Source organism: Mastigoproctus giganteus, chromosome 8 (genome assembly GCF_048544385.1).
Source record: "Mastigoproctus giganteus isolate SK-2022 chromosome 8, ASM4854438v1, whole genome shotgun sequence".
NCBI lineage: Eukaryota > Metazoa > Arthropoda > Arachnida > Uropygi > Thelyphonidae > Mastigoproctus > Mastigoproctus giganteus.
Window position 1 is genome coordinate 63420079 of NC_143582.1, and position 24452 is coordinate 63444530.

The 24452-nt window shown below is 36.9% G+C and overlaps 1 protein-coding gene across 1 annotated transcript in view; it reads left to right on the forward strand.

Moving 5' to 3' along the window:
* Window positions 1-11333: 11333 nt before the first annotated feature.
* Rel (nuclear factor NF-kappa-B family member relish) overlaps window positions 11334-24452 on the forward strand; it is a 462299-nt gene continuing 449180 nt past the window's right edge. The window contains exon 1 of the mRNA XM_090380549.1: window positions 11334-11478. Coding sequence (XP_090236675.1) covers window positions 11464-11478 — 15 coding nt within the window. The 5' untranslated portion in view covers window positions 11334-11463. The remainder of the gene's footprint in view (window positions 11479-24452) is intronic.

The following is a 24452-nucleotide window of genomic DNA, read 5'->3' on the forward strand; positions in this document are numbered from 1 at the left end:
TCTTTGTACAGTTGCAGGAGAAGGTCGACAAGTTCCTCACAGTCCGCTGACCTTTGATTTCTGTTACAGTGTCTTGAAGGGATTCCGAGCTGCTTCTTCGTGTACTGTGTCAAAATAATTGAACTGTCTTTCATTAAGCCTAATTTGTAGACCAGTGAATGTTTCCTTTTTTTATCTTTGCATCCTGAAGTCCATGAACGGTTTGTTCCTGTGTCTTTCTTTGTCAAGCGCTTTTACTAAGTTTTTCATTAAGCCTAATTTGATAAGAAGAAGGAGCAATAAAAGTCCTTTACCTATCAACAAGTGGTGTACGGTGAACATTCTTATACTCAAGGATATACGCTATTCGAGATGAATAATCTTAACAATATGATCGGATCTCTTTGGTCTGCTTTCACATTCACACAAAGCAAAAAAAAAAAAAAAAAAGTTGTATCTTGTATAATTATACATGCTTATACATGACCCGTATAAAACGAGTACCAGAATTGTATTATACAGGGTGGGCAACATGTGGGTTTGCCGAGAAATAGCTTGCGCTTTTAGTAAATTCATGCCAGTGTTACTTTATTAATATTATATTTACATTATGTTATTTAAATGACATATTAAAGAGTTTTGTGTAATTTTACTTCTCAGTAAATTGCATCGCTCTTTTCGGTGGACTGACGAATGGCCCACTCTAAATAAGCACAAGTTGAACAAACGAATAACCGTAAGTAAAGATGTAGAAGTCATTTTTACTTGCAATGCTAAATTTACTGTGCGTTTTAATTACAGTACAGTACAGCCGAAGTTTATGACTCAGCTTTATTAAAAGATTTAATTCCTTTAGTGAAAGTAAAACATTATTTAAAATTGTACATACACTGTTTCACAGATATTGGAATCAGAGTTGCCAGTAACCCCAGGGGCTCACATCTGGTGAGTATGGGCTTGGCACATCCAGGGTACAGAGCTGGATATCATCATTCTTCTCTTTCTTGGTGATTCCCCCCCCCCCTCTCTCAGGGTAACTTGGGAATTTTTTTTTTGACTGGTGCAGCATAAGCCTCAGGCTTCCTTGCACCATATGAATAATAATAATAATAATAATAAGGTTAGAAACTGAAACTTCTGAAAGCCACTATTTCATGAGAAAAGTAGCAAATTATGAATTGGAGTAGTCCAATTTGAATACACACTATATTATCGAAAGTACTGGGACTCTATAAGATAATTAGATGGTGTTGCGAGGTGTTGATTCTAATTTTTTATTGGAAAAATAAATAAATTCTTTACGCCTTTTCAATCGGAGCTGTAAATATTTAAACTCTACAAATTATTTCTCGGTAAACCGAGATGTGGCTCAACCTATACACCGATGAGCCAAAACATTATGACCGCCTACCTAATATGACGTTGGTCCTCCATGTGCAGCCAAAACAGCTCGTACCCGGCGAGGCATGGACGCTACAAGATTTCAAAATGTGTCTTATGGTATCTGGTACCAACACGTAACCAGCAGAGCCTTTAACTCCTGTAAGGTCCGTGATTGATCGGAGTTGCTGTTCCAACACAAACCACAGATGATCGATGGCATTGATGTCTGGGGAATTTGGAGGCCAAGACAATACCTGGAAGTCTTCCTCACGTTCCGCGAACCAGTCTCGAACAATCCGGGCGGTGTGGTATGGCGCATTATCCTGCTGAAAGACGGCACCGCCAAAGGGGAAGACCGTTGCCATGAAAGGGTGTACCTGGTCAACAATGATGTTTAGGTAGGTGGTAGACGTCAGAATGCCCGGCACATGGATCACTGAACCCAAGGGTATCCCAGCAGAACATCGCTCAAAGCATGACGCCACCGGCTTGTTTTCGTCCCACGGGGCATCAGGCGCCATCACTTCTCCAGGTAAACGAAGCACATGTACCCGGCCGTCCACATGGTGCAACAGGAAACGTGATTCATCGGACCAGACGACCCTCTTCCAATCACTCAAGGTCCAGTTTCGATGCTCGCGTGCCCATTGTAGGCGCTCTCGCCGGTGAACTGTAGTTAGCATGGGCACTCGTAGCGGCCTGCGGCTACGCAGCCCCGTTTTCAGCAGGGTTCGATGTACTGTGTGTTGTGACACATTACTCCCGTCACCAGCATTCCAATTACCGGCTAGTTGCGCCACAGTTGCCCTTCTGTTGCCACGTACCATCCAGGAGAGCCTTCGCTCACGTCGAGCATCGATGAGCCATGGTCGTCCGACACCTCGCCGGCGGTTCGTGGGTTTCCCTCCTCCGACCGCTTTCGGTAGGTACTAACTACGGGTGACCGTGAGCATCCCATCAGCTGTGTCGTTTCGGATATGTTCTGACCCAGCCGTCTGGCCATTACAATTTGGCCTTTGTCAAACTCGCTTAAGTCCGCTGCCTTACCCATCTGAAGAACAAGAGTAACACTGATTAACGAAGCAAGTATCAGGTGTTTTTTATACCGTGTCCCGACACGCGCACGCGCCACTGTTCACTTGCAGTTGCTTCGATTTGCGTAACGACTTGCTTGTGATCATAATGTTTTGGCTCATCGGTGTATAATACAGTTCATGCAGTTCTTGTACTTTATTCTTGTACTGTGCGGGTCAGCAACAGATCTCCGCGTTGGCCATCTGCTGTATTTAAGTCCAGAGGCGACTTTACATCATATTAAAAATTTTGTTTTAGTTACTTATATAAATAAATTCATTTATCGATTAACTAATCTTTATTGTTGCTAAGTAAGAGACAGGCTCTGCTGTTGCCTTGCACAATCCTAAACCTGTTCTGCTTTATACACATTCCGTTCTTATAATTGGGATGAATTTCTGAATACGTTTTGAATAGAAAATATTGAATGAAGCTGAAAGGAATTCACCATCAAAAAACTTAGTCGAGTGTCGCTGCACGTTATGTTTGGTTTTTAGGAGCATTAGCAACTAAGGCCATATTACTCTGGGGATATGTGGTGGTCATTCCCTGACCTTTCGGCATCCTCCGTATTTGGTGGTGACGGGCTCGAACTCCGGTCTAATCAAGAAGCGTGTGCTACGCACTGCTGCTCCTTCCCACCTGGCTACGGAGGCGCCTGCTGCACGTTATGCAGTGACACATTGAACCTTCAGAGAACGCACGCAATTTACTGGCATAATACACACGGATAGATGTAGTAATTCTCGGGTGGCCCTAATATGGCGAGTTTTTATTTTTTGATGTTCTTTTGCATGTTTTTATTCTTGAAACCCGGGTTTTGGGTTTTCAGTCCAGCAAAACAGTCAGACCGACCAGAGAACATACACGCAATTTTATGGACATTATACACATGAGTGGATGAGGTTGTTCTCCGTAAACCATAATATGACTCCTTTTTCTGTTCTTTTTGCCAACCAAAGATTACAAAAGTTTTCATTCTGCAAAATTTCAATACGGAGAGAAAACCATGCAACAGTAGCGCAGTGGTTTTCTGCAGCAATTGCAATAGAGATATCCCAATGGTAACTTTTAACGTTGATTCCAATATCGTTTTCAAGAAAAAGGGAAATTCTGCCATACTTATGGTAAAAAGGTGTACTTGTAGAAACAAAATAAAAATTTATCTTTTCTAATACTATCATACGCCTTACGGAAATCAGTAAAGAGCATGTGCATGTCCTGGTCATATTCGTATTTTTTCTCCATGAGTTGTCTGACTAAAGATTTCATCAGTTGTGGTGCGGTTTTTCTTAAAACCACATGTGGTAGTCCCCAATTGTTTCCTTTGTGTAGCTGCTGTTGTAGTAGGGTTTTAGGAGCATCAGCGACTACGGCCATATTGCTTCGTATATATTGTCCTAGTAAATTAATAAGAGGAGTAAACCTCAATATAGTACGTGGAACACTTCCGTATGATACCCTCCAGAAATTAAAACGGAAAAAACGAAAAAATCGACAACTTACCGGTACATTAAAGTAAAATATCAATAATTAAAGTAAAATATAAATAATTAAATAATCAATTTAACACAATTCAAAAACAATTCAAAACAATGAAAATTCATTTTTCATTCCTGTGATCACGACAGTCGGTCGAAAAGCATTGTCAGCTTCAGGAAGGAAAATCGTTTTGAATTTTTTCGTTAGATTCTTTTAATTGCGTTAATTTGAATTTTAATTGTTTTGAATTGATTTTGAATTGTGTTAAATTGATTATTTAATTATTTATATTTTACTTTAATTATTGATATTTTACTTTAATGTACCGGTAAGTTGTCGATTTTTTCGTTTTTTTCCGTTTTAATTTCTGGAGGGTATCATACGGAAGTGTTCCACGTACTATATTGAGGTTTACTCCTCTTATTAATTTACTAATACTATTATCAACGTAGAACATATTGAGTATTACAGCTCTGATTCATACTATCTAAGTATATATTGTCAGTAAATTGCATGTGGTCTGAGGTCGATTTTCTGTTTGCTGGACGAAAAACCCGAGTTTCCGGGATAAAAAACCAAGCTACCCTCGCCCACATTATGAAAAAGGCTCATAATCGTCATCGACGGGATTCGAACTCAGGTCTTTTCTACTCAGTGTGTAGAACAGCGAACCTACCAACTGTGCTAACCACGACGGTCCTCGTGGGTAGTAAGTCAGCCTACGTAGTATCATATTTGACAGAAGTTTGTGTGATATTTGACAGAATTTTCTTCGTATTTGAGGAAGGTTGAAGAGTTTAAAGGAGAAATCCGCCTCTAGTTATTACAATCTGCTCTAGACCCTTTCTTGTGAATGGGACATATTATGCTTTCTTTTCATTGATCAGGTAATTGTTCTTTTCTCCAGATTTGTGTTAATAGGTTGTGAATAGCTTTATGCAGGTTTTGACCTCCTGCCTTGATGAGTTCAGTAGGTATATTATCGCTTCTGGGTCTTTTGTGATTTTTCAGTTTGCGGATACTGAACTTTATTTCTTCTAGTGTGGGTTCCTCTGTTTCTAGCTCTGTACTGTGGATGTACTCTCTTTATCCGTCCTCTTCTTCCATTTTTACATTCAGAAGTTCACTGAAATATTTCTTCCATCTTCTAAGGATCTTATCTTTGGATGTTAGGCGGTTTTGGTTCTTGTCTTGGACAAGGGTGTATGGTAGTTGGTAACCATTCTTCCACCGGTTTATTCCCTAATACAACTTCCTTATATTTTTGTCTTCGTGGTTGTTTTTCATGTTTACTCTTTGGTCTTCCCGGAATTGTCTTTTATTCTTTCCAAGGAGTACCTTAGTTTCTTTGTAACATTGTTTGTACTGTTCAAACTTCTTGTGGTCGGGATTCCTTTGCCATTCTAATCGTTTGGATTTTCTTACCTCCACCTTTTGTGCACATTCCCCATCATACCATTACTCACTCTTCGTCTAAGGTGTAATCCCAGATGTCTATTGCCGATTCCAGGATAGCATCTTTTATGTATTCCCAAGTGCTATTAACATCGTTAAATTCATGTTTCTCTGCTTGACCGGTAATTTTATATTCTAGATTTCTTTGAAAGTTAAGCTTATTTTTATTGTATTTTAGTCTGTTGGTGTTGATTTTTAGTGGAGCAGTTCTTTTTGTGTGGCCTGTTGTTGATAGTTTTTCTTTTAGCTTTCCAATGGCATAAAGTGGTCTGAAACAATATCAGCACCTCTGTATGATCTGATATCTGCTATTGTTGAATGTCTTCTTTTGTTAGCTAAAACATGGTCGATTTGGTTAAATGTTTTTCCATCTGGTGACATCCAGGTTTGTTTATGTATTTGTTTATGCAAGAACACTGTGCTTTGCTTTTAATTATCATAATTTTGGCTGTTGCAAATGATAGTCTCTCCCGATGGTTAGCCACCATTTGTCTTCTCTTCCAATTTTTGCATTGCAGTCTCCCAGGATGTTGTCGCAATTATGTTTTGGAAATTTATCGTATAGTTCTTCAAGATCTTGGTAGAATTTATTTTCGTTTCTTCATTTTTGTATTCCGTTAGGGCGTGTATGTTGATAAAAAACACGTTGAACCAATTATCTTTAATTCTGAATTGGCGTCTATAATTCCTCCTCTCTTCCAAACCAGTCCGAAGACGTGTTGCAAACCATCAGCATCCTTTTTCTATACAACTTCAAACTCACAGAACCAATTTTTTTTTTAATTTGCAATATCAGAGTGAAATGGATCACTCAAGAAATGAAATGCCAATTTTAAGTCGTTGAAATCAGAAAAGTGTGATTCAAATTTCTAAGACATGTTTTTCATACTGTTTACATAGAGCTGCCGCTTCACGTCGAGTAAACCACACTCCTCATATTTTTTTAGGAATCTAGCCAGGTTTTCAAAATGGTCAAATCGTCCTGAAAATGTGCCACAAGAAGGCTCAGTTTTGACTTGAATTATTGAATATGCTGCGCTGGCTCACATATTACTTTTCCCTTTCCCTGGCGCTTCAAGTTCAATTCATTCATTTGAACCATGATATCGCATAGAAAATGTAAATCACACTGCTACGAAGAGCTCCCAATGTCAGAAAAGGTTTCGATCTCACATTCCTCAACAAGTAAACCTCGGATTTCAGGAAGCAAAGAAGTAAATCGTTCCAGTACTTTTTCTCTGCTCGGCCGTCTCACATTCGCAAAGCCAATAAGATCTTCGAAATCACGTATCAACGCATTCTTTCAAAGCCTCAACTGTTGATTTACGAGGGAACTACCACTTCGGATGAATTGACGATTTTTAAAACCATATCCATCAATTTTTTCATCATGTCGGTTCCGGGCATTTGAGCACACAAATTCTCCTGGTGCAGAATGCAATGGGAGGTGGGCAATGTGGTTTTCACACCGTTCTCATTCAAATCCAGATTTACCTGCGGACATCGCGCGGGTGCACATTCCGTTGTAAGAGAAACTAGTTTTTTCAGTTTTTGCATTGCAGTCTCCCAGGATGTTTTCGCAATTATGTTTTTTTTTTCTTTGAAGCTTCAAAATTTTTTCGAGCAGTTTATTTACACATATTCGACCTCGCATTCCACAAAGTAGAAGAATTTGTTCACGAGTTTTGAAATCGGGAAGCACAAACCGAACTTAAAATATTAACTGTGCTGTGTCAGTATGGTTCGTTGACTCGTTCAGCGCCAGAGAAAAACGCAGTCTTTCAATTGTTCAATTAGTTGCTCTTCCACTTTTTTTCGATAATTCCAGCACTCTGCAAACAACCGTCCTGTGACTTAGCTGCAAATTCTGCACTTTTTTGCAGGATATTATCTTCATCCGCCAATCATAATTCCCCAACAGAGTTTCCATCACCACGATCACAGTTTCCTTTACCATCTCAGCAACGGAAAATAGTTTCTTCTTCTGAGCCAAAATACAGGCAAGTTTACAGCTAGCTAGCGTCATGAGTTCACTCAACGAAAGAAACTGCTTCAAGCTGCCTTCTGATCATGAAATTGTGATTTCAGACGGGCAATTTCACTGACACGATTACGGCCATCAACTGGAAATTTATTGTCGAATTCACTCTTGCATATTGTGAAAATGCTTCTTCAGTCTGTCTGCCTTATTGAAACCCTTTTTTTTTTTTTTTTTGCAGAGAAGGCACATTGACCTTTCATTTATTTGTATCAATACAAATTGCAGCTCCCAACTTTCTTGAAATTTTCGCGTCACTTTCTTCCATTCTCTTGTTTTTTTGTTTTTTTTAACACTAAGTTCCGAATCAGTGAGTTCTGCTTCGCTCACTTTAGCATTATCTTATGCTGCTGACTCACTTCGTTTTCGAATAACCCACTTATTCCATCTCGAAAGGTGAAAATGTAAAAATTTTAACAATTGTAACAGTTTTTATGTGTGACTGAAGCAGGGAAAAATGTGAAAATCGCGCATTGGAAACGAACTCAAACACACGTAACGTCAAGTTGCAACCAGTGCACGTCGTTAGGAAAATGGTTTATTACATTTTACAGTTGCGCCAAATATGGCAAACTCATATGCGCCACACTTTCATGGCTAATTCGCCACTTGTGGCGAATGGCGACAGTGTTACCCACCCCGGTACTATAAGTTCTAAAACCTTTCGTGTTTGGGGTTTTCATAAAAAAAGGTCAACTGTCGACCTTTTTTATTAACCTAACCTAATTTATCCACAGTCCTAAGAATGAACGTGACACCAGCACCATTCCAGTTACTCTCATTCCATAAAGACGTATTGCAGCTCTGGAAGGAGCTAGATCTCTCTTACGCACTTGATGGAATATCACTTCCACTGCTGTAATCTCGGAATCTCTGTTTTATAATAAGAAGACCGACCTTACAAATGATCACCATCTCCTTTCTAAGTGGAACTGGGTAGGACTAAAGGCCATTGGCGATCTCATGACACTGAACCTGGGCTGAAAATTAAAATAATTTGTAAGTGTGTAGGCCTAAACAACAAAAACATTGGTGGGGTCAACTGTAACCTGTTAGAAATATTCATTTTCAAATTTTACAATTTCCAGAACGTACCGGTAATTACTGACAAAATACTTTGTCAGTAATATCCAAAAATAAAACCAGTTTAATTTAGTAAATATTAAAATAGGAATAAATTGAACAGCATTATAGTACATTCGCGGCATTTCAAATTTATTGCTTGCTAAGCAATATGTTGCAGTTATTCCATGTTAGAGTTGATTCCTATGTCAACTTGCCTTACTGGCACTGGGTAGATTATGTTTTTTTTTTAATCAATGCATCAAAGTCCTAGGTATCAAACCTCTCCCCATCCATGGTACAAGAGCATTGTATTTTGTTTAGCATTTTTTATGTAGTGTTTATGTTTTAAATGCATTTAAAAATGGTATAAATGCAGTTCACTGAACACTTGCACAATAATTGTGTAGAATACAGTTTACAGCGGTTTTCCAAAAAGTAATGAACAGTAACTTTCTTTGTAACACACAGTGTCAACAGAAGTAAAATGTTAACTACCTTTAATCGGCGATAACTCCATACACAGTTCTAGTGAAAGTCTATTATATCTATTTAGATAAGGGTGGACAACCTTGTCCTTGTCCTTCTGCGAGCCAGATGGAAATTTTATTTATTACGAGGGTGGGAACAGAGTACCTAGTGTGTAGAGTATAACTAAATATCTCAGTCATACTATATAGCTAAGGCATTCCGCCATTCGCGTGGAATCCATAAAATTTGCAATCTGACATCTTGCACTCATTGCAAGTAAATCGAAACAAAAACAGAAAATGCCAAGTCGCCATTTAGAGATCTTTAATGGAGCAAATTGATTGTATTCGGATATGGCACCGTCCGAAACAGAGAAATGACTGAACAAAAAAAGTCAGTCTGTCAAGAAAGCAAATAATATTTTATTTGCTTTATTGACCAATATTTTTTTCGGTAGCCTAGGGCCAAATGAAAAGGGGCCATGGTTTGCTCACCCTTAATTTATATCGAGGGTGTTCATTATCCACCAGAGAAATCTTCTAAGATTATGAAAATATAGGTTAGTACTGCAAAATTTTAACTCTTCTTAGCTTAATTTAATGTATAATTTTATGGATTTATACTCTTGGATTTCCTAATGTATTTTGCACCCTTTCTAAATTGACAGTAGTTTATTGGGTTAACTTCTTATATTTATCAATTTAAACAAACTAAGTTTTCTTATTCTCGTATTAGTGTCTACTCCATTGCCTGCTAAAGACTTGACGCTTTCAGATATATAGTCACACCATCTTTTATCAACCTTTTGTTCCTGTTCTTGTTTTCCTGTTCCCGTTTCGGTTCCTATTTTATCTCAGTATGCAAGTTTTAATTTGCATCGAACGTTTCAAGAAATAATTGTTATTGAATTAAGGATAGTGTTCTTTACCAAAAACAGATAAGCGGATTTGATCAAATCTTTGATAATTAGATAATGTGATAAACTATGTGTTATGCAAAATATTAATGTGAAATATCTGTTAGAACATTCATTCCCCCAGTTGCTGCTTTCATATTCCTTTCTCAAAATCTAATTGTAAGCGACTAAGAGTTATCCTGGTATTAATACTTTGTTGCCTGAATTTTCTTATGTGAGTTCTCACTATTCACAATTTTTTTTTTTCTTAAACAAGAGATTCCTTAATTGAGTTTACATCAAATTTTATTGTAGCTTATATAGGGTGGCAACCCCTGCTAGCCGACCGGGCTAGCCGAGTGGGTAAAGTACCTGCCCGGCAACCCAAAGGTCGCGGGTTCGATTCCCGCCTCGGGCTTGGATCAAAGTACTGCAAAAACCTTGGGAGGTGCAATATGGCCACAGAAGCCGATGCGCCAACAACTACCAAATAAAAAAAAAAAAAAAAAAAAGCAACCCCTGCTGAAGGGATAATAAAGAGGCTCCGCAAAACTGATCGGGATTGGGAAGAGAGTCCGTTTCCAAGAGGACAAAAAAAAATAATAATAATTTCTACCTTTATGTGAAAGTTATTGCATTTTCTATTTCGGTCCAATTATATGGAATTTTAAAGAATTTATTTTCTATGATATTTATGAATCTATTCTGCCCACCTCCTCAATGCGAGGTCTGCGGGGCTTGGCTATATCATTTCTCCTCAACCCCCTCTTGGACTTTATAGCATGTGTAGCAAGTCCGAAATCTTTCTGCATTTTATGTCTGCTAAGAGAGAGAGAGAGAGAGAGAGAGAGAGAGAGAGACTGCATTCTTCGGAAACGTGTTTATTTTATTCTGGTTCATTTTACTGTGATACGACCTCTCGTATTCGTTTAAAGGAACTATATTTTCATTTCCTCATTGTTATTTAGTACTTTTTTTCCACTTTGGACATTTCTAGACAGCCAGATTTGAAAGCCTAATTTAATAATGGGGAAAACCCATTATTAAATAGGCTTTCAAAGAACGTAGACCCCGATTGATTTGAAGATTTAGTTCAGTGACTTGCGATCTCTCAGTTTTCAAAGGAAAATAAATATTTTGTTTATTCTTTTTGCAGTTGCAGCAATTCTCATGAGTAATGCAGTATATTCATATATAATACGTATACTGACGTATGGGTGAAACCGTCATCTAACACTGATTAAACTTTAATAATCTGTATAAACCCCACCCACTACTATTTCAATTGGTGTTAGGTAGGTGTGTATGTACCATCTTATTTCCATTGACGATTAAGGGCAACGTCCGCTTCTCGGAAATGTGTTGAAAGTTTAAAAATGCCATTTGTCGACAGAAGAGGTCGCTAACAAAGCGTGTCGTATCAGCTGAGTCAGTTCTAATACACGTGCGTGTGTGGTGATTCAGTACTACCGGTCGCGTAAAATTGAAGGCTAACCGTCACAAACCTGAGAGGGCAGTTAGTTATACAAGGTGAACACAAAGAAACACAAGTGTGCTCTTACAAGAAATGAAATTGGCCGTAACACGTTCGTATGGATAGCAGACTTTAACAATCCCAGTGACCATGACGGATCATCCTGTAAGTAAATCATCTTCTTTTAAATATGTATCTAGTGTATCAAAATAAATGGTATTCTCCCAGTGGAAAATGTTGTTTCTTCGGATTGAATGGAGCATTAGAGATGAAAACAAAGTGCTGATTTGTCTGATTACACAGGATCTCTCTCTCTCTCTCTCTCTCTCTCTCTCTCTCTCTCTCTTCTTTTCATAATATTCATATGGAAGTAGACTGTTACTTCAAGTTGGAAGATTCTTATGGAACAGAACGGTTATCGAACTATTCTAATAATAAGTTTTCTGTTTGTACTCCTGGATGTATCTTTTCTTTTTCGAAATGTGATTTTATAATTTATCATGAATTGTTTCGCTACTTAAAAATTCATTTTATTGGCAAGTTTCGTCATCTTGACATCTGTTTTGTTCCTTACATTCCATACAGTATCAATATTATTTTACTTTTAAATTTCTGATAAAATAATTAGCCAACTTAAAATCGAATTGACGTTACTCATTTTAGTTGCTGACTAAGGGTAATATCAGTCCTATTCAAATCCGTTATCTTCTATGAAAACGATAAGCTTATCGTCATATTACAAAATCGGAACGTTAGCGTGGCTAGAATTGTTCAAAGAAGCTTATGTAAGTAGAGAGATAAGACAGGCGATTCCGCTAATATAATCAATCATTTTACTTTTAAATGTTTCGAAAGTAACGAAGAGTAGTTTGAATTAATATATCTGACCTTCACAGCAGGATGCTTCAAAAGCCCAACTAATTTTTTTATGAAGCGTTGACGTGCACTATATACTTGAATAGCAGCATATGTAAAAATGGCTTGAAAAGGATACTAATAGAAAAAAATATACATTTAAATCATAATTTGCTTAAAAATTTCAGGTTGAAAAAGGTATCAAAGAACAATTTGGAAAACTTGGTTTTTTTTTTTAAAGTTGAAATTAAGCGTGAAATCCTTTATCCCACTCAAAGAAATGTTATCATGAAAAAATAACTCTTTCATATAGCAAGCTTTGCACAGCTTAAACGCCTTCAGAAAATTTAAAGTCATGAGCTATTGGAAAGTAAAGCACAAATTCATGTAGAAGAGTGAAAATGTTTCCTCCTTTCTTCATAATAGCTTTCAATTTCTAACTTTCAATATATCGACTTGCTTACTGAAATACTTTTAAATAAACAGCACTCCCAAAAGGAGTAGAATATAAATTAAGATTAAGTCTATGATGGACTTTTTATTAGGGTTTTGATAAAAAGGGATATAATCAATAGCTCACTTAGGATTTCTCTCTCCCCCTCTCTCTTAATTCTAATTTTTTAAATCAAATTTACATTAAAATTTGTTTAGAAATAAGTATGTTAAAAAAGAGAAATTTTAAATAATCTCTTACGAGTATGTATTTAACTAGATTTATATGCATAGGTGAGTTGAATTACTCCACTCCGAACCATAAAATTAGTCTGTGCCACCATTGCAGAAACGATTGTTCTGTTTAGAAGTGTAAGCGTAGAGAGCGCTATGAAAAAGCTATGAGAAAAAAAAAAAAAAATATATATATATATACTGTATTTATTTATTTATTATACTAGGCGGTCCCAGCCAGCTTTCCTGGCATCCCCACCACTAATCACAATACTGTGCAGATATTTACAGACTTACAGCACTAATTCCCGCACCATTGCAAGATATTGAAGTTCTGCGCTTCATGTTCCCACACCATTATAAGACATTGAAGCGCTGCAGTTCATATAAAATGAATTTGGAGTCCCTGCTACGGAAAGTAGCTAGTGAGAAATTGCTGTCAGTACGTACAATTTCAATGTAATGTCCAGTCTGAGAACAAAGTCTTTTTAATAAATGAAATATAACCCGGAAAGCTGAATTCCAATCATGAAGTATTCTCCAAAGTAAATTGCAGTCAGACCGGGGAAGTATTCTCATAAGTAAATTGTAGTCAGAAGATGAACAGACCTGTTGCAAATGCGTCATTTTCATAAGCGTTGAAATATGCTTAGTTAGAGGTTGACGTTTCCAATGGACTCGTCGAGTACACCGACTTAAAGACCAATCAGTGATGAAATGCGCAGCCTGAAGCACCTATCCTCGTCGAGTGCTCAGACTTGAAAGACCATTCAGGGAAGCACCTATCCTCGTCGAGTACTCTGCCTTGAAAGCGCACTCAGTGATGAAATGTGGGCTAACTAGGGATGAACTGGCCTAGTCCTCTTGAATCATTAGTGATTATCTAAAAGCTGCCAAAGCTCGTGCCTACAGTATCAGGAACCGCATCACACAGCTGTCGTTTGCGGCACAAAGAACCGCCTTGCTGTAATCTAAAGATCGCCAAGTGAAGCAGCTCACCTTAGGACATCGTGTTGTAGGATTGAGTTTTAAAGCAAGGGAGGATCTAGGAGGGAACTGTTGGGAAGATTGCTCCCCTCCCTTACAGAAAAGCAGTATGGATCCGTCAGCCTTCTAATTTTCTAAATATTGAATTTTCTAGATGCTGAAAACACTTGTTTTTGTTGTTATTCAGATGAATAATTTCTTATGAACTTCTATTAATGAAACTGTAGTTAAAGAGGTTATCAGATATCTAAGATGATTTGATGTTTTTCCGAAAGATGTATTAGTAATTATCTTTATTTCTGTATTACGAAGTAGGTGACTTGGGACGAAGAGAATAAGTTAAATAAATAATAATAATAAATTTTCTGTTTGTATCTGGGACAGCCACATAGAGTCAGATGAGTTTACTGGAATACAAAAATGCTACTAATCCAACAGTGGCTTATTTAACTATTGCATTACATTATAAAATAAAATTACATACATTTCAGAAGTTTTATGAATCAGTAACTCGAAGAAAGCATTATAAAGCATGATCGATTTTCTAAATATTACACATCCAATCAAGGAAACTTGCAAAATGCAAAAATGAAATAATTACTCTCTGTACAAAGTATTGACTCAAGTTCAGAACACTCGCGATCGGTGAAAAATTGTAGATCCGAATGTGGCCGTTATTTTCCTCTGGTCTGGTCTGTTCTGGAAACTCGGGTTTTTCGTCCAGCAAAACAGACAAAACAGAGAAGGCTAGCAATTTATGGACATAATCACATGTGAGATGAGATAATTCTCGGGTGGTACTTATATGAGAGTCCCCTCCCAGCTCTGGCCCTCTTTAGTTCTCATCAAAATTGTGGATAAATGTCATCGATTTGGTTTATTAAATCAAGGATAATTCTCTTTTAAAAAAATTTCTGCCAAGCCTACCTGAATTCCTGATGTGTATGTGAGAGTAAGTTTGCAGTCATCAGACGTAGAAATTTGTATGCTTAAACGCAGTAGTACACGCGTTTTGAGATGACAATGATTTTAACTCAGATGACTGCTAAATACGGTAATGTTCATCTCTCCTCTTTATTTTGTAAACTCCTCTCATGCTATACAGTTGTCCATGAGTATAAACAGAAAATTTATTGGAGTATTGCCCTAGATTTACATTTTGTTACTTTAATCAGAATTATATAACGCTTTTTCCAAACATATCTCTTAGAAGTATTGTTCACTTTTACAAAAACTCCGCTTCCTGTTTCTGTTTGTTTGGCCTTGCAATTGAGATTTTTATTAAAAATTTTACAACTTTTGTATACTGCATCCTTTGTAAACTAAGTAATTTCTTAGGAGAGTTTTGAAATCTCTTTGATTGCTAAGCTCAAACTGCCTTCTTTACTACCTGAAATTATGTCTTTAAGTATAGTTTATAAAATTTTATATACTTAGGGAAAAATATACTCAGAAATTACAGCTGTATGTTTTTTTTTTATGTAAACCCCAAACACGGGAGGTATTAGAACCTATAGTATTTAGTACCGTGCTTGGGTAGGAGGTTGAGAAGATGAAAGAATAGTGACAAATGGGCCTGGAGTACTGGGGTCCATAGTTTAACAAATAGATATTTATTTAAAGTATACCCAGTATAAAATAAAATAAAATAAAATATTTCAGTAGCTTTCGGAACTCGTGTCCCTAACAAATAGATATTTATTTAAAGTATACCCAGTATAAAATAAAATAAAATAAAATATTTCAGTAGCTTTCGGAACTCGTGTCCCGGGACACGAGTTCCGAAAGCTACTGAAATATTTTATTTTATTTTATTTTATACTGGGTATACTTTAAATAAATATCTATTTGTTAGGGACACGAGTTCCGAAAGCTACTGAAATATTTTATTTTATTTTATTTTATACTGGGTATACTTTAAATAAATATCTATTTGTTAAGATGAAAGAAGATATTTGTTGACATTGGACTTGAACTTCTGTAGACTGTAATTTTCAGGAAATACGTATGAAGGAAGGTTGTTCCAGAAAACGGCAGTTGAATGAATAAACGAGAAAGATGAAAAGTTGGTTCTGTGAGTTTGGAGTTGGACAGTAAATGTATGTTGGCTGGTGGTGGCACATGTTCGGACTGTTTTGAAAGAGAGAGAGAGCGGGAATTATAGAAACCAATTCAGAAGAACAGTGCCCATCGAAGTATCTGTAGAAGAGGCATACAGCAGAAACAGTACGTCTATGAGACAGCGAGTGGAGAGACTCTGTTAGAGATGAATCATTAATCAATTTAACTGCCCTCTTCTGAATGGAATCAAGAAGCCTGAGAGAGGTTTTGGGAGCATCACCCAGATGTAGGAACAATATTCCATGGTTGGGCGGATTTGCGATTTATACAGAGTGGGCAGCTGTTTGGAAGAAAAGTAACGCCGAGAGCGAAAGAGAAAATGAAGTTTTTTAGATGCAGAGGAAGCAATATTTGTAATGTGCTAGTGCCAAGGCAAAAGAGATTAGAAGTCAGGGTAATCCCCAAAAGAGATATACAATTTTTCCTAGAAATCGGAGTGTCACCAAAGATAAGCATAGGAGTAGAAGAATCCTTTTTGCGAGATATAAGACAAGACTGAGTTTTAGAAGGGTTGAAATCAACTAAGTTGTCTTTGCCTCACTGGAGAATTACCTGAAGGTCGGCATTTAAGGAATTGGTAGCAGATTTTCGAGAAGTTGAAGCTGATTGAGCAGAGCAAGGTTTCTCAAAATGGAAAGTGGAATGCAATGTGCTATCATCGGCAAAACTATGGATAGGATTTCCAGTCAATGGAAGAAGGTCATTGATATACAAGAGGAAAAGAGTGGGGAAAGAACTGAACCTTGGGGGATACCGGCATTAGTGGAGAAGTTAGAAGACAGAGAGCCATCTACCATCACCCTCAGTGAGCGATCAGAGAGAAAACTGGATAACCAATTACAAAAAACAGTTAGCAAACCATAAGATGGAACTTTGTTTAGAAGACCTTTATGCCAAACACTATCGAAAGCCTTTGAGATGTCAAGAGCAACTACTTGTGTTTCATCGAACCTTTCCATTGAATTAGTCCATAAATGGGTAACGTAAGCTAGAATATCACCAGTGGATCGACACTGACGGAATCCATACTGGCGATTGTTGATGAGACGGAAGGTTTCTAGGTAGTTTAAGAATTGGCGGTTAATTGATTTCTCCATCACTTTAGAAAGAGTAGAAGTAATTGCAATGGGACGATAATTGTATGGGAGGAATTTGTCACCCTTTTTTAGCAACTGGCTGGATATGAGAAAATTTCCAAGCAGAAGAAAAAAACGCCTTTGGAATAAGAAAGTGAAAAAGGGCGGCAAAGAACAGGAGCACAGGTTTTGAGAACAAGTGGAGAAATACGATTAGGACCTGGAGGTTTCTTAGATTCGAGATGCGTCAAAATCCTTCTGACATCCTCTTGACGGAAGACCACAGGAGAAATTGAATGGAGCGTGTTGGGAATGGTGGGAGGGATGTTTTACCAAGATCATTAATACATGAGTTGGAAGCAAAATGGGATGCTTACAGGTCCTTGGCTGAAGCGACAACAGAACCATCTGGTTTGGACAGAGGTGGGAGCAGAGATGGGCAAAAGTTGCGGCCAATAGCTTTGGCAAGAGAACAGAATGCTTATCTACCATTAGGGCAAGAAGCAAGTTTTCTACTCTTAGCCTGTTCAAACTCTAGTTTGGACTGATTAATAACTGCTTTACAATTGTTGCGAGCTTTGGTGTAGGCAGAAAATGAAACTGAAGAATTAGAAACAATCAAATTACGATATGCAACGTTCTTCTCTTGAACAGTCTCAGCACATTTATTGGAAAACCAAGGTTTAGATAAAGGACGAGATTTTAAAGAGGAGTGTGGGATAAAGGATTCCATTCCTGCAAGAATAATTTCACTGACACGATCTGAGCAACGTTGACATCAGAAGTTTTGAAACAGTAATCCGACCAAGGTAAAGAAGGAAAAAAATCTCGCAGGTCATCCCATTGTGCATTATTGTAATGCCAAACAACACAAGGTTGGGAATAGCCATGAGTTAAAGGTTCCATTGGAGAAGAGACAATCACCAAGTTGTGATCTGAAGTGCCTAAAGGACCTCTCTCTTCGACCATGTACTTAGAAGGGTTGTTTGTGAGAAAAAGATCAAGGGTGTTGGCTGTATGATTAGGATTGTCCGGTATTCTTGTAGGTAAATGAACAATCTGTGCATGGTCATTAGCAATTGCAAAAGCTTCAGCATCTCGACCGCTGGGTCGGTGTGACTAGAAAATGGAAGCCAGCTAGAGTTGTGAACATTAAAATCACCAAGGAAACTTACATTTTACGCTACACTTGTTAAATTAAAAGAAGTATTGTGCACTTATTTTCAAAATATTCTTTCTGAGTGACGCAATGTAGTGTCATGACCACATCTAAAAATTTGTGGATAGTAGTGCAATCGACTAGTGGGGCGAGCTGGTAAGGCGTGGACTCAAGCGAAAACATTTTAGGAGCAGCAAAGGGGGAGGACTAAATAAAAAATATTCCTTAGATTTGCTTGAGTTTGCCTTTTCTAAATTCTCCCTATGAAGTGGGACGACCCACTTACCGTCTTTCCAGGCCGTATTCAGTACCTTGATTTCCCAGGGAGGGAGAGAGAGAGAGAGAGAGAGAGAGAGAGAGAGAGAGAGAGAGAGAGAGAGAGAAACATTATAGGGCGGAATTATAGTAAACAGTGTTTTGAAGGGCTGCAAAATTCAGGTGTGCCTCAGTGTAAAAATATCTGGAGCTGATGCTGTGCACTGGACAAGGCAGACAGGCCCTAGACTCAATATCCGTGTACGGGCCTCTACAGGGAGAATGCGGAGGTTGTTGTGTTTTAGGCGCGTCAGCGACTTAGGCTGTATTACTCCAATGTGTATTATGTCTGTAGAAGTGTGCGCGTGTTCACGGACCGATTAGAATGCTGTTCGACTTGAAAAAAGTTCTCCGAATAACTCACAGGGAAAAATCCTACTTTTTCCGCCTGAGATCTGTTCGATGAGGACTTTAGAAATTCCTAAGGTCATCGATGGGAATCGAATCCAAATGGCGAAACCACTGTACAGTATTGACACGAAGGGCGGAATGTGGAGGGGAAAATTTACAAATAATGATTCTTGAAACACTGATTTTTAGCTGCTTTTTTTTTTTTTTATACTGTTCTCAATGGAACACATTACATTCTACGCGGCTAATTTCAAAAGTTAGCGTTATTAATGCAACAGAACCTGGGTCCTGCACAATTGTTGAACTTGTCTAGGTGTAAATCTGGCCCTATGTGGTGTAAAATGTATATAAATATATCTTCAGCTGCTTCAGATTCTTCTTTTGACATAAAAGATGAAATAATAATCAGTACTCGTGGGAAAGAAAAACAGAATAATGGATCAATTTCAGATTCTGTTATTTTCGAAATCCCGCATTAGGTATATTTATAGCAGTAACTGTACAGGCGAACTAAAAATCCTGTATCTCTTTCTCCTCCACTTTGCGGGACCATTCGCGATGACGGACCAAGGGGTATGGTAGTTTCGTCACTGGTTAACCGCTTTTGTGTTTTGAACATTTATAATCCATATTACTGTTAATCCAGTTATTTCTATTTTTTTCTTTCTTCATATTTATTGTTAAGTTTGGGAGGGTTGAAATAAAATAATATTTCCAACTGGATTTTTAAGTAAGTCATAATAAGGAGGAACAATTAGAAAATATTGCTCGATTGAAGAAGACTTTAGAAATTTGAAGTTTATGTACTTCAAATTTCTAAAGTCTACATTATGGATTATAATGCGAAACTTTATTTACTATGCAATCATCATCATTGCGATGTATTAAGCAGGAAAGAGGAAAACTAATTTACAGTATTCTGATTTAAGCACGCCAGTATATAAGACAAAGAAGGGAGAAAGAAAATAAGAGCCGTTTCAGAAATTGCTCTTTTTTTTCCCCCGCAGAACGCTATTCATTCCCCCCGAATGCTACTTGGTTGGAAGAAGGGCCCTTTTCAAAAATAAGAATTTTATTTAGTAAATAATATTTTGTGCTAGCTACTTGTGACGCATCATTTTAGAGCATGGCTACGCGAATTTTAAGCATTCTGACCAACTTCTCAGAGTTTATAACTACAATTTTTTCGGTGTTCCTGAATTTTATAAAAGTTCCTTTAATAGTTTAAAACTGCCTATTTCCTTAGGCTTATTTGTCAAGGGTGATTTTCACTGCTGGGAAAATGCAATGTAGTAAGTTGTATTCTCCAGACCTTTAATACACACTCAATCGCTTAACCCGAACAATGTATAGAGTGTCTCATCGGTGTAACGAAATCTCTCCATCAATCCTGGTATATGGAGGTCTTATGGGCAACTTGCTAATTTAAGAATGAACTATTTCTGCACTATAGAAAGTTAAATATTTGAAACTTCCTGAGTACTTTTAACAAATGGACGCATACGACCGTTAACATTATCCCGACACTGATTGCATCGATAACTGAAAAACCATCCTCTTCGGAGATTACTGAGATGCTGATCTATCTCAGTAATCTTACGTGAACGTTTCTCACCCTCGTTTTATTTCATCTTTTCATAAGATTAACTAAATTTGACTTTGGAAGGTTCAAATGGATTCTAGCAGCGCTCTGCTGCCCACCAACCTTTTGCAGAATTACAAAAAAAAAAAAAAAAAAAAAAAACAGAGAGAGAGAGAGAGAGAGAGAGATGTGCCGTGTACCAAGATCAAGCTTAACCAAGGCTATCTAAAATCGATTACTTCAGTTATCAGCTTTCAAAGAGAAAGAACGTGTCCAGAACTCATAGGTTGTCCACTATGAACATGTAAAGAAATTAATGGTGTAAATTTTTAAAGTATTACTTAGTAATCTAATTAGTGAAAATCAAGAATAATGCATCCAGGACCTACTTACAGAACAGAAATGATGAGAATAAAGAGATATATGAGATATATAAATGGAGAGATGCGGGGAGAGAGCAGGGAACAAGTGTAATGGCACGTTGATATATCGGCTAGTATGACCAATGAATTTGGACTGGTTTTCAGTGAGGAAAAGAATGAAGTAATGGTTATAAAGAGGAGTGACGAGCCTGACGGATCCATTACAATGGTAGGGAAAGCGCTAAAAATGCTTAACAACTTCAAGTATCTATGAAACACCATTACAAAGACTGGAATGATAGACGAAGAAATAAGTAGGATGCAAGCGGGCAGGAATTTTTATAGGCAGACAAGATATCTGATCTGGAACAGGAACATACCACTGAAGTGTAATCAGGCTATATATCAGGCCTATCACGTACCAATTCTGACGTATGCATCTGAAACTTGGACTATGAGTTAAAAGGATGAAAACAGAATTCAGGCGGCAGAAATGAGATTTGTGAGCAGCATAGCCGGAAAGACAAGACTCGACGAAATCAGAAATGATGTGATCAGGGAGAGAATTCATGTTGAAAAACTCCAGAATAGGATCGAAAGATCCCGTTTGAAATGGTTTGGACATGTCAAGAGAATGAACGAGAGGCGTTTGCCAAGAAGAATGTTTGATTTACAATTAAGGGACAAAAGACCAAGGGGGAGACGAAGAATGAGGGCATGATAAAGACCGATGTTATTAAGAGAGGAGGAAATTGGAATGAAATCAACGATGGAGAGTAGTACACGGACAGGGCATGGTGGCGAGGCTTCACACGTCGACCCGTGGAATAGCGGATCGATGACAAATGATAATGATAACTTAGTAATTGCATTTTAATCAAATGAAATCAGAGTTAAAACAATGCTAGTATGATGAAAAAAATTTGGATTACCCTTTGAGAAACGACAAAAGGGCTGACCCCAATTCTTTGAGTTCTCAAAAGGGCTGTATCCAACTCACGCACGATGATGATGACAGCCTAACGTGTGATGTTGGACCGCCACAATGCCTTCCCTTATAAAGTTCAATGCGAGATGACTTGGTTTCCGAATATTGATTACACAGGATCTCTCTCTCTCTCTCTCTCTCTCTCTCTCTCTCTTAGGCGAGAATAGCATGGTTTTCTACTGGAAACTCGAGTTTTTCGTCTAGCTAACAACAAATCGATCGCAGAACTTACGCAATTTACAAACATATTATATACGGCGCAATATAGCCTAAGTTGCTGATGTCCCTAAAACCCAACATCAACAACTCGCTACTATTTTGAAAAAGCTTCCTTAGTTAGAGATTCGTTAACCCTTTTTGGAAAAGGTCCACATTTACTAAGTCTTCTTCCAAGCCACGTAAGTTAGTCATTTGCAAGCAGAGTAAATTTCTGTATTACTTTCTCCGAATTTATTCATGCCTCTAACAGACAAACTGGCCTTTAGAACAGGAAATAATTGAAACGAATTATTTTTCGTATACTGGAGTCACTTTAATTATTTTATAATAACAAAATTGTTACTACAAAATTAAGCAGATGTACAAGTAGTTCATACTTGGATTTGCGATCATTCGGATACAGGCGTATATGTCAACTGTAATTTCACGTGATTCCTATTATATCATCCCACAAATGTAGCGGTGTTCTAATTTGATAAATACTCACAATATCACTTAAATATCTACACAAGAATATTTCAGCGGTGTAAAGTTTTTTTTTTTATCTAAGTTTAGAGATTTTCGAAAGTATTCATGAGCGCTATTCCCATATTTATAATTTCTTTATTTCTCAGCTACAAAGCAGCAAAATTACATGCCTTAAAAATGCAGAAATCTAAAAAAAAAATTTTAAATTCAGAATAATTAAATACAAATACGTTATAATATAATAACCAATAGGCTAAAAAATTCAATAATCATAAAGATAAAAAAAAAAGAAGCCCGAAGAAGCATACACATAGAAAATAAAATTATAAATTTGATTCTTGCTCGTCTGATAAAATACCTTATTAATATCAACTTGAAATGTTAAAAAGTCTCAAAATATTAAATAATAGATGCATTTATGAAGCATATATATTTCTAAATATTTAATTTAATAGCGAGATAAATAAATTATTAATTTTGCTGTTCTGTTAAAAAATTATAAAACCCATAATTTCTTCCAGTAGTTAAGATAGTTCTAACTATATAGATTTTTTTTAATGACCTTCAATCATTCAATTTTAGCAACTAAGTTAGAATTTATATATTTGAGTAAATAGTCCTTTTAAGTACTTTTAAATAAAAATAAGTAGGCCTTATCTTTTCTATTCTCCAATGTTTCCAGTCTAGAGCTCGAAAAGTTAAATGGAACGCTCATTAATATATCTTATTTTTAAAAATCAAGTTTAGCATTGGTCCTGCAAAAATTTTATAAAGAAATACAGAAAAGTATTGCAAGAAAGTTATTATAGAAAAAGGTTACGCTTGGCAAGGTGTGGTTCTGCTACCTGAGTACGGTGATACCCTAATCAAAACAATGAAATCATAAGGGGGGGGAGAAACAACGCTCACCCTGAACAGCGCAAACGCACCACTCCCTGTCCAATGAGACGCACCCTCTCACCTACCAAAGTATGAATGCCACTTTCATAATAAATGGAATTTATAAGAACCATCTCTTCTTCAAAAGGACATCAGCATTCAAAAGGAAATGGTAGCACTTTTGTTTAGTATTGACATTTTCATGCACGCTGGTCTTCTGTAGCATTTATACATTTCAGTTTTAAGATATGGTAGTCCATTAATTTAGTTTATTCATACACACAGTATATTTGATTGATAGAATTTTTATTTAACTAGTTTGTGTCTTAACCAGATTATACACCCATTGTAAATTCTTGAACTACTGTAACGTTTCACATGTAGGAGATCAGGTCTGTGTGGGTAGAAGAAAGATGTGCTGGCGTATCAAATTCGTTCTAGTACTTCCCACTTCTTCTGTTTCTAAACTTAGTTGGCTTACTCTTGTGATTCCGAATGTTCAAAAGAATATTTGATTCCTTGGAAAGTAACACTTAAACTTTGAATTGCATAGTAAGGAGAGGTGTATAATAGTTAAGAGCGAATTGTATAATAATTGGATACAGGTAATACCTTCTCTTTCAAATAATTAATCCATATACTTCAATAATATTGATAAAAGCGATGTTATTAGACGTCAAGGGCGGATACCTCTTTGTTGGTAGTTTTAGATGTTTTAGATATACCTTTTCAAATTATCTGCTTATTGTTAAAGGAAACCATATATATATATATATATAAGCTTAAACTAAATAAGTAATAAAGGAAAGAAAACTGAAAAAGATAAAATCAGTATAGCAAGCATCGATGGCTGCAAAGAATTGCATACCATATGTTAGGGAAACATAATTTGAATTTAAATTAATTTAATTAGATAATTAAATTTTTAATCAATTAATTATAAATTAATTGATATTAATTATATATACACACGCACGCACGCACGCATAGTTTCCTTTCAGCCTATTTGTTGGCGAGGTGTGAATCCTAGTAGATTAATAAAACTGGTGACAGCAATAGTATATGTTTTTATGTTGCTTTTTTCTGTTATGTGCTATTATCATTGTTTGCA